The sequence below is a fragment of the Triplophysa rosa genome, linkage group LG13 (assembly GCF_024868665.1).
Source record: "Triplophysa rosa linkage group LG13, Trosa_1v2, whole genome shotgun sequence".
Classification (NCBI taxonomy): Eukaryota; Metazoa; Chordata; class Actinopteri; order Cypriniformes; family Nemacheilidae; genus Triplophysa; species Triplophysa rosa.
The window spans coordinates 13,307,677-13,324,400 of NC_079902.1; the positions used below are offsets into that span (position 1 = coordinate 13,307,677).

General features: G+C 39.9%; 3 protein-coding genes across 4 annotated transcripts; 2 read left to right on the forward strand and 1 right to left on the reverse strand.

Annotated features, from left to right (window-relative positions):
* lcp2b (lymphocyte cytosolic protein 2b) lies at positions 1-5,290 on the forward strand. 2 transcript variants are annotated; one of them, XM_057349434.1, is made up of 15 exons: positions 1-234; positions 839-901; positions 994-1,040; positions 1,407-1,472; positions 1,561-1,589; positions 1,694-1,728; positions 1,811-2,006; positions 2,101-2,180; positions 2,292-2,343; positions 2,427-2,522; positions 2,598-2,673; positions 2,760-2,820; positions 3,037-3,111; positions 3,367-3,522; positions 3,684-5,290. In XM_057349434.1, exons 1-15 carry the CDS (start codon positions 157-159, stop codon positions 3,807-3,809), a joined length of 1,236 nt encoding a protein of 411 aa, XP_057205417.1. In that variant the 5' UTR covers positions 1-156; the 3' UTR covers positions 3,810-5,290. The 2 variants fall into 2 exon arrangements, with proteins under 2 accessions (XP_057205417.1, XP_057205418.1); XM_057349435.1 differs by having other exon boundaries at positions 2,649-2,673.
* A 36-nt stretch (positions 5,291-5,326) lies between these two features.
* On the reverse strand, positions 5,327-6,964 carry syce3 (synaptonemal complex central element protein 3). The gene is made up of 3 exons (XM_057349437.1): positions 6,569-6,964; positions 6,232-6,340; positions 5,327-6,137 (listed from the first exon to the last, which is right to left on the reverse strand). The coding sequence occupies exons 2-3, from the start codon at positions 6,338-6,340 to the stop codon at positions 5,956-5,958; spliced, it is 291 nt and encodes a 96-aa protein (XP_057205420.1). The 5' UTR covers positions 6,569-6,964; the 3' UTR covers positions 5,327-5,955.
* A 247-nt stretch (positions 6,965-7,211) lies between these two features.
* foxi3b (forkhead box I3b) lies at positions 7,212-9,388 on the forward strand. Its single transcript, XM_057349646.1, has 2 exons — positions 7,212-8,106; positions 8,224-9,388. The coding sequence occupies exons 1-2, from the start codon at positions 7,512-7,514 to the stop codon at positions 8,784-8,786; spliced, it is 1,158 nt and encodes a 385-aa protein (XP_057205629.1). The 5' UTR covers positions 7,212-7,511; the 3' UTR covers positions 8,787-9,388.
* Positions 9,389-16,724: the final 7,336 nt, after the last annotated feature.

Sequence of the window (16,724 nt, forward strand, 5' to 3'; positions counted from 1 at the left end):
CGTGTTTCTGCATTGTCAACAACACTGTGACTAGCCATCCTCATTAAAGACGGACTGTAACAGCATTCGTCGGATTTGCTTTATTTATAATTTAATACTCAACCTCAAGAAGCAGTTGTAATTGTAGAGCATTAAAAAACGGGTTTCATAACGACAATGAGCTTTGAAAGTTTACCGTCCAGGTCAGAGGTGATGGGCTGGAACTTTGCAATCCTGGCTGACTATCTCAAAAAAGTGAGTATGACAAGATGACTATATTTTGCATTCATCAACATGCATTAAATTATATGTAACTAAGTATAATTATAAATAACTATATTAAAAGCTGAGTTAACCCTTGTATTTTGTTGATATCGACTATCCAACATCAATTGTAATTTTAATGTTAATTTATTAAATATGTTAAACGTTTTGCCTTTTAACACCATCATAACCGAATATACATTGAAGCTTATGCAAAAACTTTATATGCTATCTCTCATTTCTCACTGTTGCTCTTCAGTTGCAACGCTTCAAACGTGGCTATAAATTGTCACGCAATGTGTGAGTGTGTGGTTCTTTAACTGTCTAACTATTTTGGTATCTTGCCTGGCAATTATTGTGACAAATGCATCTCAGAAAGTTCAACTGCCTAAATACTGATTAAAATGAAAACTGGTGTGCTCTTGTACAGTTTTTACATTGCAACTAGTCAATAGAAAATGTGTTTTATTTTTTGCAAAGTAATCTTGGCTAAACAGCTTTTGTGTCTGTCCCTTTAATGCAAGAAAGAGTGGGGAACTGTTCAAAACCGAGCTGAAAAGTGTGACCACGCTTAGTTTTTTTCTGTTTTACACAGATGAGACTGTCGGGGTGCGACAGAGTAGTAATGAAAAATAACATGAGCGGTGCAAAATTCTTGGTGAGTCCTAATGTCTCTTGAACAGTTATTTATATAAACACTTCTAAAGTACTATTACGAAACAAACAATTCCTATTTGTATTTTGTTCCAGAACATGTCTGATAAAGACCTCAAATGGTTTCCCACAGCACATATTCCGTAAGTTTTAATGACCCACTGAAGCCTGGTGCAGCTTTGTTTGATGCAGTGACGTAATTTCCACTGAAATGGGAAGTTACTGTATAGTGTGAGACATATTGAATGGTCCCTCCCCCTTTTAAAACAGACACAGAAAAAAGTACAGAATGATGTTATAAATATTAATGATCTGTATTGGTCGAAGTGAGAGACGTTTTAAATGTGTTAGTCACCTAAAAGTACAATCATGCAAGCCTCCAAACATTGGTAAAACTGTGTATAACCACCTACACTAAAGTAAAAGCTTTTCTGCAATAGAAATGAGTTTGTTAAGCTTTTATTGTCTTTTTTATCATTTAACTGCCTTTATTTCATCTTTACTTTTAGATTTATCACAAAGATCTGCAAAGATATTAATCAGAATAACAAACAAAAAAAAAATCTGTTTAATCGGTAAGTTTACTTCATGATATTATATTCAAATATACTTTTATTTGTGTAGTTGTATTGTTTAATACAAGTTTTTCTTTTGCTTTACCAGATCAGAAGCGCCAATGCCTCCACATCAAGGTAACCTTTGCACAGCTAAAAAATGTGCATTGAAATGAATTTAGTCTACATTAGCATTTTACAGCGCAACCTAAACATGTCTTGCTCCTTTGACACACATTTAGAGTCTAATCCTGGCGGTTGGGATTCTGATGAATTTGTGAGTGGTTATTTTTTCTTAATGTCCCAAAAATCATCTTACCATGTATTAAGCTTGCACTTTCATGGGATTTATTTCATAGGAGCCAGAGCAAAGCGATAGTGACTATGAAGAACCAGATACCAATAACTTTAAAGACAACAACTACATTTGTGCAGACGCCTGTAAATTAGATGAAGACAGTGACGATGATTATGAACCACCCCCAACTATACAATCTTCAGATATACCAAGTCACTTACGTGTTGCCCAGCCTCTGGGTGATGGTGATTATTTGGGTAATCCATAACACCACTGCTATTCCAAAATATATATCTTTGTGCACAAGTTAAACACACATAAGCCTTCTATTTTGTGCGTACTTTTGTGTAGATAGCGGCCCTCGTGGTTCAGCTGATCGGACTGCAAAGCTCACCAACAAATCTGCATCCTTTCCCAGGGGGCATATGAATGTATGTAATAAATGTTACGAAGCATTTACAGAGATGATATGTATATTTAATGCTTTGAGTAACTTTAGGGTTGTTGTTAACATTACCTCGGGTTTCTTGTAAATATCTAAGGCTATATCACGACCAGATCCATCTCCCCACAAGCCTCTCCCTCCCTCTAAATGTAAGTGGGTTTCATTTTAAGACAACAGGCCCTTCCTATATTTACAGCACGATCTCTAAATGTTCTTGTTATAACATCCATAGCGAAACCTGGCCCGGCTGTGCCAATGGTAGATCGCAGTAAGAAACCTGGTCCATCTTTTCCGTCAAAAAAAGATTCTGGTGTTGCCGGCAAACCAGGTACCACAGACCATCCAAACCAAACTATTTGATCACTAAATATTTAATTTCATTGTCATTTCTTTATATCTGCAGCAAGAATTAATGCTGTAAACATTACTAACAACTTACCAACGGCTTCCACAGCGATGGCGGTGTTACCCTCACCAAAGTAACAAGCCTTTATCAACAATTTACATTAATTGTCGCATCAATACAGTGTCGATGTAATTTTGATTCTGTATTGTTTCAACACAGATTTAACTCACTACAGAGGACAGACCTTCCTCCACCACCTGCAAATGTGATGATGGGGCAGGTAAAGACAATTCTCACAGATATCCTGCACAAACACGAAATAACCACAAGGTGGCATTATTGTTACGTGTGACCGTGTTGCTTCTTTTAGAAGGAAACAAAACAGAAGGATACACCAGTCCTGTTATTCTTTTGTCATTACAAAACACACGTTTTCTAAAAAGATAACACGGTAAACACTGTGAATTCAAGGCTATAATTTTGTTGCGCACATTAGGACATGGATCCTCAATGGTATGTGGGTCAGCTGACACGAGGAGAAGCAGAAGTTGCCCTTAGACAAGCAAAAAAAGTGAGTCGCTTTAATGCTTCAAGAATAATGTTTTGTATGTTACATACAATTTAAATCATTTCAATACATCATATAAGTTGTAAGTTCTCCTAAAGAAATATCACTCAGTAAGAAATTTGATCAAATTGGTTCACACGCTGTCTTAAAATAGCAGGCCTATAAGGTTCAAGAAAGTTCAGCTCAACTTGTTAAAAGGTTTTGTAAGTTCTTCAGAACATGTCAACAACAAAAATCGATATAACCCTATCCTTTCAGGATGGCTCTTTCCTGATAAGAGACAGCTCAAAGGGATGCCACGAGCAGCCGTACACACTCATGGTGCTGCACCAGCACAAAGTGTACAACATCCAGATCCGTTTCCTTGGAAACAAGGATGGCTATTCCCTAGGCACAGGCCTTAAAGGCATCGAGGTAATGGCATCTGTTGATTTTGACACATGTCTGTCATGAATGTTTAAAAACCACAGTAATGTCAGAGCGAGGATTAGGTTTTAAATTATAAAATGGATTAGATATTGGTCCCGGTGGAAAACAGACAGACATTCTAAACCAATCAATTGCATGTGTCCCAGAATTTCCCCAGTGTTATGGACATGGTTTACCATCACATGAAGACCCCACTGTTTCTAATAGATGGAATGGAGCGTGGAGCTGGACCTCAGCGACAGTGCTGTCTCATGCACCCAGCAGGTTTCTAAGATGGACAGTGGAACGAAATGACACAAAATCTTGATCGGATTTCCAAATCAAAGAGAATTTTATGGAATTCAAACGCTTTGTTTAGACAATGGATCCATTTTAAATGTATCAACAGACTATTTATACACTTGACAATGTACAGAAGCACTTATCCCTTCTAAAAATAATACAATACTAGAAAGCTGAATTAGTAAATTATATAGTCTGATCATATTCAATCAGTGGTTTCAATCAGACAAAAGTGTGTAGTTTATAAAAGGAAGATACCTTTTTAAAACAGTTTAAATGTTAAAATCAAGAAGCAGGCTAACATTAAACCATGTCCATTTGTCTATCCCAAAATAAAATCCTTTATGCAAAATGAGAAAAAAATAGGTATGAATCCCACTCAATGTTTACTCCTATTGTTCTCTATGAATTTGTCTACTAAAGTACACATTGTAGTTAAATGCGGCCTATACAATTTACTTTGAGTTACATCTTAAGTCTTGCATTTCCTGAGCTCTGCCTATAGACAGCCATGCTTCAGTTTCCACATCAGTCTGGAGACATACCATTTTATCAGGGTGTGTGAAGCACACGGTCAGGTTACACTGCAGCAACTGGGTCTTCACTGAAAACAAAGCGTGTAGTGGTTGTACATACCGCACAGAGAACACAAGTACATTAAAGCCCAATATCCATTGTGACTAATAATTCAAGGTTGAGGTTAAGTTTACTGTAATCAAAGTACAAAAATAGAAGCTCTCTGTTATGTACTAGACAAAGTTTTCTGGCACATTCAGAAAATACCAGGAAAATCTTTTAGTAATCTTAAATATGGCTATAGCAGGTCATAATCTGAAATTTACCAAGAAAAAGAGACAAACACAATTGTTGTGGACATGTCTCCCTTCTTTTTTGCAAGTAACTGTCAAACCATATAATGACACTTATTCATGCTTAAGTAGGATTACAACGCTTACAGCGATAGATGCCAACGTGTGTTCTGCCAAGCCTAATGGCTCTATGATACAATAAAACACAATAATAACAGCCCCGGAGGATTCAGTGAGGTTCTGGGCGCTGATATGTTTGTGTTAGATTACTGTCATAGCTGTGACTTTTGACTAACTGCCGTCCTTGGCAGGGATGGCACGTTTTCCCCTAAAATGTGTTCATGCAATAACCTTTTGAATGCTAGAACAATTTCTGCCAACACTGTAAATAAGGGAACTATTAAACTGCCAGCACATTTCAGAATTGTTAAGACATTATTCTGCAGACTTTCCAAACCGTGCACTGTTATTACACACATTATTTTAAAGTTTTTTTTACAATACTGTTGTAAATCTGTGAGCATAGAACGATTAGTTCCAACTGTCAACAAGATCAGTGAAAATATTAGTTGTATTACCTTCCAATTGCTCCATAGATTCTGACATTAAATCCAGCTCTTTCAAAATATAATCCAGTCCAGCTGTAGATCTCTGTTCGCTGCTGTTTACGGCATTTCCATCAAACTCCATCTGTAGGTTTATTGCAGACACAGAGGAAAGTCTATTTTATTACATTTGAACTTTTATAGACTACAGAAGGTGACACAGCCAATGAGAACATTAAAAAAGGGACACAATCCCTTAACAGAAACAGCATGAGGATCAAGTTCAGTTAAATCTTGTTGGATTCGTAGTTTTTGCAAATTGTTCCAAATGTGTAAACGAAATAATCCATGTAACTCTAAGCAACTAAATTGTTTGTTGTTGTTTGTCAACTCATTTGGAATAATCTGCATAAAGAAGCAATGTCCTAAACAGAATTAAAGGTTGTTATCTTTATGTGTTGTGTGTAGATCTAAGATATTTATCTGCTCAGAGTGCACTTTATGCTATTGATCTGCAGCTAATCACATGTACTCTAAACAAACACATTCAATGAATATCTGAGTTTCGAAGTTAAATAGGTTTAGGCCACTATTTGGGATTCAGAAACAGATTAAAATCAGATTGACAATCAGAACACACTGGTTTTGTGGTAACATTTTTTATTGAGGTGTGGGGACACAAATGATCTCATTTGACCGTTTAATCACAAATACATGACAGTTTTGAATCACTCTTTCTAATGTAATTGTATAGCATTTAACACATTAACATTAAAATGAATCTATTGTTGGGGGATACTGTGGTCTTCATCAGCAGAGCGAGATTCTCGATCTTGTCCAACTTCAGGGCCGCAAATAACAGCTTTGCACTGAAGGAACTCCTTTTCGAGGTTCCTAATGTTTTCATGAAGATCCAGACTGCTACGCAGCACCACCATGTCATAGGCCATCCATGACAACTTCACTGAGGACAAAACAAACATAAAAAAGAATATTAAAACTGGGAATCCCCCTTAATTTCTTCACGATATGTGATACACTTTTAGGTGTCTGGGTACCTGTAATGTTCTCCATTTCCTCAGTCATCATATCCAAATCTTGGTTCAGTTGTAAACTCATGCGATTTAAATCCTCACATAATTTCCCTCGCGAAATATCGCCAGACATCTGAAAACCAACATACTATAACTCGCGCTTGGTTTTGTTATTTTATCTATAAAATACGTATTCGTGATGAATTATAGGTGCCGGGGAGTAAAATTTAAACTTTTGCCATCGAGGTTAACGTTACTTGTTTAAACACGTTAAACAAGTCAAATGTATCCAAAGAGAAGACTACAAATAATTGTCCCATTGTAAATGACAGTAATTAAAAGAGTTGAAATTCAACGTTACCTTTGTGAAGTAAGTTAGGCTTATTGCAATGCTGGACAGTTTTTTTTTATCGTTTCTTGTTTTACACAGACTGCTGGCGTTTACTCAAAAGCAATACACGAGCAGATTTAACGGCTCTTTCGCGTGCACGCGCACACATCCTAATCTCATGTACGTGGTTGCCTTTTATGTAAAAACTGGATCCACTCGAGCAAACCATTTTAAAATATTCAAAGCTGTCCTTTATTACGATAGTTCTACACAATGCAGTTCAATGACAAGGATAAGGATGATACTTTAAACAGTAGCACTTTTAAAACTTTTTTATTAACAATTTACAAACTGTATACATGAAACAAAAACGTACAACGTATAATTTGCTTGATTTTAATTTGTTGTTGAGTGGAGGACAAGCCAAAAAAGTGTTATTAAAAATGAAATAAAATTAAAATTACGAAGACATAAAGAGACCAAATTTTCTTTATCTTCTTTAATCATCTTTAAATCATAGGAGATAAAAAAGTTGCCCTTAAGAATTACCTATAAATGTTTTTTTTTTACGTTTAAATAGAAATAATGCCATTCCAACATTAGAGAAAATACATTTGTTTAAAAGTTTTTGTTTAAAACTTTCTATGCAATGTTATAAAAAGAAGAAATAATTTGTGGTTGTAACAGAAAATTCCAATGTGTCAGGCTGAATGCCTGCAGGTTATGGTGGTGCTACTGGTTTGTGTTGAGAGGAATGAGTGTGTGGTTGGTGGGGGTGGTGGGAAGAGCCCGAACACGTGAAGGATTTCAATAAGGTGGGACTAAGGCGGTGCTACTTATGCATAAATAAAACAGGTGCAACAGGTGACAATGTTGTTACAGCACGAGACAGCAGAAGAGAGGGGACACAAGCACACCATTCGGAAACAACTCAGAATCCTTAAAAAACAATCCTCGACCACGCCACAAAGCAATGACGTCCTATGAATCTCAAGGTCAGTCTCCGACAAGATGTGGGCCTCAGTTTCCCAGCTTAGGACAGGAACCTCCCGAACTGAGTCTCTACAATGACAGCTACTATCCCCCTCCATCACTGCCGAGTCCTCAGCGAACAAATCCTTCCTCGTATGAACTTGGAGACTATGCTGCCTCATCTCCTAACCCCTACCTGTGGTTCAACGGCTCAGGGATGAACAGCGCTCCTTATCTGGCTGGAACCCCGGGCCCTATGGGACCTTCCTTTGTTCCTCAGCATTATGGCATCCAAAGGCCCTATTTGGGTCCTGCGGGACCAGGTGGCCCTAGTGGCGAACTGAGCTGGTTCTCCATGCCCTCTCAGGAGGATCTTATGAAGCTGGTTAGGCCGCCTTATTCATACTCAGCTCTCATTGCGATGGCAATACATGGTGCGCCTGATCGTCGACTGACTTTAAGTCAAATTTATCAGTACGTTGCTGATAACTTTCCATTTTATAACAAGAGCAAGGCGGGATGGCAGAACTCCATTCGGCACAATCTTTCACTGAATGACTGCTTCAAGAAAGTTCCACGAGATGAGGATGATCCTGGTGAGTTTTTGCATTTTTCTATATTTTTGATTTTATTGAACAATTAATATAACTATTGCAACAACCATTGTAAGTTACTGTTAACAAAATTAATAAGTCATCTATTTTATCTTAAAGGCAAGGGTAACTACTGGACGCTAGATCCGAACTGTGAAAAAATGTTCGACAACGGCAACTTCAGACGCAAGAGAAAGAGAAAGTCTGACATTCTTCTGGAAAAGAGCGACTCTGGGGGCAATGTGAGCTCAGAGTCAGGAGACAGTAATGGCAGGGGCAGCCCAAAAAACCAAGCTGTTGACAACTCCACCTCCCCTGAAAAGGGCCCTTTACAAGTTTCTGCTGGACCGTCCCCATGCTTGAGCAACTTCCTGACTGAGATGTCCGGTGTAGCAACTGGATCACTGGATATTGAAGGAGATACCATGAATCGTCCGTTTTCTCTCAGTCTTCCAGTGGACAGAGTGCAGAGAGCTTCACAATCGACAGGCTTTGGCACCTACTCCCCCAGCTCCGCAGTGTCCGAATGGGCATCACCTCTGCCCCCACCCGCTTCCATCTCCCCAACACCGTCCCAATCCACTTTAGGTTACAACAGCGCCCTCAGTCAATTTAATGGTCATTTCTACCCCGGTTTGAGCTCGACCGGTATTCTTTACCCTCGGGATGGCACTGAGGTGTAGAAGCATGTGACAGCATAGACAAGCTGAGCGATTGATTCACACTACAGGCTCTGGGGGCAACCCTAAAGAAATAAAAAACTGTAAACGCACAACACATACTGCTGTTGGTGATCTATAACTGAACTCCTTTGTGAGACCTGTGGGTGAAAGATACGAATGAATTCCCACAGGAATGGTCTAGTCAGCATGAGATATGACAGGCTGACATTAGCAAAGGCCCACGGTACCAGCAGCTCTGATCTGAGGCCAGATGCTGACATCAAGCCGTTCTGCACAGCTATCTTACTCAAACTCATATTACTGAACCTGAATTTAAGCACCTGTTATGAACGGATAAATCACATCTAATGCGGACAAAGAAACTCCAGAAAAATGCATACAAATGCAAATACAAGTCTTTGTATTTTGACAGCCTTTTGTATATAACTGTAAAGTTGAGTGTGCTTGAATGTTGAGTGTGTTCTATGAGGGGATATATGGCCTTTTTAAAATAAATGATTTAAAACAGTGTTGTATTATTGAACTGTATTTATAATGAGGGAATGCTTTCTGATTTTTTAAAATAAAAGATTTTAAACACCATTGAATTCTATTGTTTTATTGTCAAAATTCTTGGTTGCCTTAATTTCTTATTAATATTATCAAATTAATTTACTATTTTTAATTGTTGACTATAGTTATACGTTGATGTAACATACAGAAACAAGCTGATGTTTACGTAAAAATATATATTTTGCCATGACTTATTGATCACATGAAGTGAATTAAATAATACTATTAATTGAATTGGATACTGACATGGAAACACAGTTCCAGCCATTGGGAATTTTGTTTTAATGCAAAGCCTGACTCAGATTGAGAATGAAAAACAGGTGACCTTGTAATAAATGGAACTTGTTTCACCAGGTCACTCCAACTGTTGTCACGTCTCCCTTTTCTTTTGTTATGATGCAGGCTACTGCTGAGCCCACAGTTTTGGGCAGTGTTTCAAGCGTATCTACAATTTGTCAGCATTTGTATTAATGTGATGATGGCATAGGATGATCTGTTGTAAGATAGCACCGCATATATGTTTGATATTTGTTCAGCTAATGAGAATTCATCAATGACTGATGTTTAACAGATTCCATCGCTTTCTATATTGTTCCCCTGTTACTCAATATAAACACACAAGGCAAAGCATATAAGTTAAAAGTTTTTAATGTAACTTTGGATGTTCAAATGCATAGGAATGTAATGACTAAAAACGCAATGTTGCTTTTTTTATTTGTTTTTCATTTGCATTAAATGATACACAAAAACAGATTTCTGTGCAACAGACAAACTGAAATTCGTTCGCCTAGAGCAGTTTCTGAAGCAGTGGTGCTGTGTGTATACGTGTATGTGTGGTTGTACTGTCAAAATGTCCATAAACATTCTGTGTCTACATGATGGAGAACTTTGTTTGGCAACTTTCAACAAGTTGTTGAGGTCACCAACAGACGAGTTGCAGTGTAAACCAGTTGTCTTGACAGACGAGAATTAATTTGGATGGATCTGAGAGTTTTTATCTCACTTAAGAGTACTTGCAAGGAGGTACAAATTTACCACAGACCCTTCAGCTCTTATCATATAACAACTGTTTTGCATAACAGCTCACAGCACACACCTCAGGAGATACTGTAATTCCATTTTTAAGAAAAATAGATTCTCCGTATTGCTTTTCACTTTCTTTGGGGTTTTCTAAATGGGTGGGAGTTCAAATACATGGAGGATGAGGTCTTGAGCAAATTCATGCCGAGGGGATTCTCTTCCAATGAGGAAATAGATGTTGTTGTGGAGAAATCTGTGGATTTATTACTAAAACGTTCCTTTATTCTGTGTAGCATGCAAAACACATACTGTTATTTAGCACGTCAAAGAATAAATTGTGGTACTGTTGGATTTATCCAAAACTCCTATTGGCCTGTGAACTATAAAGACAAAGAATTGGGAAATATACAATAACAGTACAAGTGATTCCTCTGCTGATTTATATTTGCATGACTTATTTCTGCTTGATCTGCGTTTGTTTTGTTTGCTATATACTTTCCCTGACATACTGTTCAAATTTCGATGTCAGTCGAGTAGACTTAAGCTGATGGAGCAGGTGAAGAACTTGTTGTACTTTTTACCGTCTACACACGATGTGCCAAAAGAAACAGACACAACAAAGACTCTTAAAAAACTAACAATAAAGCGAATGTAAGGAAAGTTGGCTTTTAGTTGAAAACTCTACACCCTCTCTCTAAACCGTAATGATGCAAATTACCAACTGTTTATATTATCACTTGGAAGCGCACTGTGCTTTTTTTTGGCATGCGTGTAAGGACATTAATGACCGTTTTCTGTACAGGGGGTACAGGTATTTCAAAGATGAACTCTGTTTCTAGGGAAGTGAAATTTATATGTAGAACACTTTATTTCTCTTTTTGCACGTAAGGGAGTACACAATATTCAATTCAATTCAAGTTTATTTATAGCTTTTCACAATGTGCATTGTTTCAAAGCAGCTTTACAGGAGAAAATAAGAAAAACCGAAAAACAAAGAAAAGGTAAAACACAGTGCATGGTGTTTGTAGAACAAGTAAGATCATTCTAATAAAGCAATGTTGACGAACCTTTAAGCTAATCTAATATAGAAGTCTCCCGGTGAGCAAGCCCTGTGTCGAGGAACCCAAACAAACTCCAGTGATAAATAAATGGAAAAAAACCTCAGGAGAAAACAGTATCAGGTCCCCCCTGACGTGTCACAGCTGCACTCAGTGACTTTGATTAAAAGTTACTGAGTAAATGTTTACGAATAACAGGGAGAGCTTCTTAATTGTGATATAGGAAATTTCATTTGTTGAAACTGTTTAGGTCTAATTTGGTCTCATTTTGTGACCGATATCAGACAACAGAGGAATGTTATAAGGAGGTTAGATTGTAATAGCATAATGTAGCTGAGTGCAGCTAACTTCAAACTGCTGTCATGTGATGTAAGTTTAAGTATTGTAAATACTTTTTAGCATTAATGTGACTGTCACGGTCCCACCGTCTTGTTTATGAAATTCTAGTCGTGTGGTGGGATCGGGGCAGAGTCCTTGGGTTTTATGTGGGAAGGCCATGAGATGTTTATGTTTTTACCTCTCATATGTTTTTCCAGTGTCTCGTCTCTGTTCCCGCCATCTCGTTTCCTCGTTATCCTTCCCTAAGTGTTTGATTACCCACACCTGCCCCGTGTCGTTATCCCTCGTTTGTCTTCCCTTTAAATACCCTCTTGTTTCTTTGTCTTGTGCTCGTGGATTGTGCTATGTATGTACGTTGTACCGTGTTTGTATCGTTTTACCGTTACCTTGTGCTTGTGCTCCCGTTCCTTGCCCTGTCCGTGATTGTCTGTAGTCTGTAAGTTTCTTGTGGTTTTTCCCTGCTGTGTTTTTTGGTTTAAGACGTTGTGTCACTGTTTTGTTTATTAGTTTATTTTTGCCCCCCCTTGGGAAGTGTTTAGTTTTGAGTTCTTGTTCTGTTACCGTGTCCGCCTTTTCCCCCTCGTGGGTTTATTGTTTCTGTTTTATGTCCAAATAAAGTGTTTTTGTTAACCCCGTCATCGCTGTCCTGCAATTGGGTTCTCCGCACACATTCCGTGACAGAATCCACGAGCCACTACTGAGCCCAGCAGGCAGCTCTGTGGACATGGGGAGCCGGGCGAGGGAGACCCACCGCCTCCTTTCCCTCCGCCAGGGAGACACTAACATCTGGGTGTTCGCCAATCAGTTCCTGGATGTAGCAGAGCGAGGCTGCTTTGGGGAGGAGGAGCTCAAGGTGATGTTCAATGGCTGTCTTGCGGAACCACTCTCCCGGTCGGAGATGCGGATGCTGAGACCCCTGGGTTTTGGAAATCTCGTATGTTACGCTAACAATCGGGATCCGCCGGGGCCTCAGCAGTCTTGCCTCTCCGACGCCTGGAGGTGATTCCGGAGGAACGTGCCTTAACATTGGACCATTACCTTGGGTCCTCCGAACCATCGCCTCGGGGCACTCTGCTGCACCACCGCGACACCCGTGGCCGGCGGAGACGAAGGGAGTCGTGGGACTCCCCGTCCGACTCCTCCGGTGCGGAGTATCGGGCCCCCACCCTTCCCGCAACCGGCCCATGTCTGTGGGCCGGTCCAAAGGAAGAAGCCAGGGGGGGAAGCGGTCCGGTGCAGCCGGCATCCAGCCGGTGTCCAGTCTTGTGTCCAGTCTTGTGTCCAGTCTGTGTCCAATCCTGTCCAGTCGGATCCAGTCCGGTGATCCTGCCGGCGTCCAGTCCGGTGATCCAGCCCTGTCCAGCCGGGCCTTCCAGCCGGCGTCAAGCCCTGTCCAGCCGCCTTCCAGCCGGCGTCAAGCCCTGTCCAGCCGGCCTTCCAGCCGGCGTCAAGCCCTGTCCAGCCGGCCTTCCAGCCGGCGTCAAGCCCTGTCCAGCCGGCCTTCCAGCCGGCGTCAAGCCCTGTCCAGCCGGCCTTCCAGCCGGCGTCAAGCCCTGTCCAGCCGGCCTTCCAGCCGGCGTCAAGCCCTGTCCAGCCGGCCTTCCAGCCGGTCCCTGGGAGACATCCCAGGGCAAAGACTGTCCCCCCCAGGACTTTCCTAAGTCCCCCAGGACTCCGCGCCCTCGAGCGCAGCCGGGGACTGGGACTATTCCCCACCCCATGGACTGCCCCCTAGGGCCCTTGTTTGGCCCCACCCCCCCTCCCATGTTTGTTGTTTTTGTTGTCCCACCCCAGTCCTGTGGTCTTGTTGTCATGTCTGCCCCTTGTCTTGTTCACCATGTTTGTCTGGTTTTTGTCTTTGGTCCAGTCTGTCAGGTCTTGTTAGTCACCCCTTGGTGAACACCTGGAGGTGTTCATTAAGGGGGGGGCTCTGTCACGGTCCCACCGTCTTGTTTATGAAATTCTAGTCGTGTGGTGGGATCGGGGCAGAGTCCTTGGGTTTTATGTGGGAAGGCCATGAGATGTTTATGTTTTTACCTCTCATGTGTTTTTCCAGTGTCTCGTCTCTGTTCCCGCCATCTCGTTTCCTCGTTATCCTTCCCTAAGTGTTTGATTACCCACACCTGCCCCGTGTCGTTATCCCTCGTTTGTCTTCCCTTTAAATACCCTCTTGTTTCTTTGTCTTGTGCTCGTGGATTGTGCTATGTATGTACGTTGTACCGTGTTTGTATCGTTTTACCGTTACCTTGTGCTTGTGCTCCCGTTCCTTGCCCTGTCCGTGATTGTCTGTAGTCTGTAAGTTTCTTGTGGTTTTTCCCTGCTGTGTTTTTTGGTTTAAGACGTTGTGTCACTGTTTTGTTTATTAGTTTATTTTTGCCCCCCCTTGGGAAGTGTTTAGTTTTGAGTTCTTGTTCTGTTACCGTGTCCGCCTTTTCCCCCTCGTGGGTTTATTGTTTCTGTTTTATGTCCAAATAAAGTGTTTGTTACCCCGTCATCGCTGTCCTGCAATTGGGTTCTCCGCACACATTCCGTGACAGTGACAACAAGTGGTCCTTCTTTGCTCTTGGGTGGGGGAATTTCCTGAGCTGGAGCTGGGATGGACAGTCAGTCCGCAGGCTCTCACAGGAGGATGGCACGGGATGTTCAACTGGAGCTGGGATAATCTCTAGTTTGGGATTGGCAAATGACGTTCATCTGGATTTGATGTAATCTCTCCCTGCCTCGGGATGGGTATATGACGTTCATCTGGACCTGGCGTAATCTCTAGTTTGGGATTGGCAAATGACGTTCATCTGGACCTGGCGTAATCTCTAGTTTGGGATTGGCAAATGACGTTCATCTGGACCTGGTGTAATCTCTCCCTGCCACTCGGGATGGGCATCCTGAGGTGGGGGAGGAGGGCAGAAAGAGACTAATAGCGTAGCTGTTGTTCATTAATTTTTTTTATTTATTTTGTATATTATGCATTATGTGAATGCGTGGCTGAAAATATGTGTCTTTAATCTAGACTTAAATTGGGAGAGTGTGTCTGACCCCCGAATAGTATCGGGAAGGCAGAGTTAAGGTGCTACGTATGAGAAAGCTCTACCCCTTTGGTGGATTTAGTTATTCTAGGTGTTATCAAAAGTCCGGAGTTTTGAGATCTTAGAGAGCGTGATGGGTTGTAATGTGGTAGAAGCTCTGTTATGTAGGTAGGAGCTAAAGCGTTTAAGGCTTTATAAGTGATTAAAAGAACTTTAAAGTCAGTACGATACTTAATGGGTAACCAGTGAAGGGTTGATAACATTGGGGTTATGTGATCGTAATTTCTGGACCTGGTTAGAACTCAGGCAGCTGCATTTTGAACTAACTGTAGTTTGTTTATTGATGATGCAGGACAACCAGTGAGTGCATTACAGTAGTCAAGTCTTGAGGTCACAAATGCATGAATTAGTTTTTCAGCGTCAGCAACACATAGAATATTTCGTAGTTTGGCAACATTTCTAAGGTGGAAGAAGGCTGTTTTGTGACATTTGAGATGTGATTTCCAAATGACAGGTTGCTGTCTAATATAACGCCTAGGTCTTTAACTGTATTTGTTGGAGTGACACTGCAGCCTTCAATTTGCAGGTTATAATCCGAAATATTCTGCTCACGTGTCTTTGGCCCAATAAGTAATATTTCTGTTTTATTGGAATTTAAAAGGAGGAAATTACTTGTCATTCAATGTTATATATTGGATGCACTCTGTCAATGTGGATAGCTGAAAGGAATCATAGAAACAGATATTTATACACTTAGATTAGAGTGGCTTTTAACTTAGCTCTTTTACTATTTTTAAATGTTTTAACATTACTTGACTCATTAAAATCAGTTAAGCAACTTCAATCTGTTACAGCAAGTTACAGCAACTCAGTACTGGCCAATATTTTAAACATTATTTTGAAACGACTGGTAAAGCCAATTTGTTTGTACTCAAAAATGTAAAGCAGCAACTTTTTTACAGCGTACACATACAGTATAGGCAAGAGAGAATGTAATATGTTAAATAAGAATATTAAATAAATATGACACTTGTATTATGCACTACTATAATATAAAGCATTGTTAAGCAGTCATGTTCAGTTGAATGCAGTGTTGGGTAAGTTACTCTGAAAAAGTAATTAATTACTAGTTACTAATTACGCATTAGATAATGTAATTAGATTACTGTACAAGTTACGCTCTTCAAAAAGTATTTAATTACTTATTACTAATTACTTTCTATATCCTACATCAACCTTGATGAGTTAAGTGATTCAAGGATAGTCATGAAACGGCTCTTTTAATTCATTCAAATAAATCATATAAAACTACATAAAATATTATTATTAATTACAAATGTGAGAATTATACATTAAAGCACGGATTTTAAAGTTAGACTTTGAATTTTGATGTCAATTCCTCTTCTGCACACACACATATTACACAAAGTATTTAGTTTAATTACATCAGAAGTAACTGTAATTAAATTACAGAAAAAAATAAGAGTAATCCCTTACTTTACTTTTTCAAGGGAAAAGTAATTAAATTACAGTAACTAATTACTTAGTAACTAGTTACACCCAACACTGGTTGAATGCTCTCTCTGATCTGCTCCACAGGGCAGGAAAGACAGTTTACAGAAACAGGTCAAGGTAATCACTGGTTACAAATGCAAATGAGTATTTGACAAATTTACTGTCAGACTTATTTTACTAAATGAAAGTAAGATTCAGGCTGAACATCCACTCATCGACCACACATTTTCCTGTAGCCTTGGGGAGGAATTGTTACTCAACAGTATAATGCGATTAATATCTATAAATGATCTGTTACACCTGCTGCCTGTTGTGTGGGACACACCTGTCTTTCAAACGGTATCAGTCACTACAATGTGTGAGGGATTTCTGTTTTCCAGGAAAGGACTTTATATCACACTGCTTTAGCCTATAACAGTCAATACTGAAGC

Excerpts from the sequence above, each read along its gene's own strand:
- foxi3b (XM_057349646.1), top strand. The coding sequence starts at position 7,512 with ATGACGTCCTATGAATCTCAAGGTCAGTCTCCGACAAGATGTGGGCCT. Across the intron at positions 8,107-8,223 it reads ACGAGATGAGGATGATCCTG|GCAAGGGTAACTACTGGACG; the intron begins GTGAGTTTTTGC and ends TTTATCTTAAAG.
- lcp2b (XM_057349434.1), top strand. The coding sequence starts at position 157 with ATGAGCTTTGAAAGTTTACCGTCCAGGTCAGAGGTGATGGGCTGGAAC. Across the intron at positions 235-838 it reads TGGCTGACTATCTCAAAAAA|ATGAGACTGTCGGGGTGCGA; the intron begins GTGAGTATGACA and ends TGTTTTACACAG. Across the intron at positions 902-993 it reads TGAGCGGTGCAAAATTCTTG|AACATGTCTGATAAAGACCT; the intron begins GTGAGTCCTAAT and ends ATTTTGTTCCAG.
- syce3 (XM_057349437.1), bottom strand. The coding sequence starts at position 6,340 with ATGTCTGGCGATATTTCGCGAGGGAAATTATGTGAGGATTTAAATCGC. Across the intron at positions 6,138-6,231 it reads GGAAATGGAGAACATTACAG|TGAAGTTGTCATGGATGGCC; the intron begins GTACCCAGACAC and ends TTTTGTCCTCAG.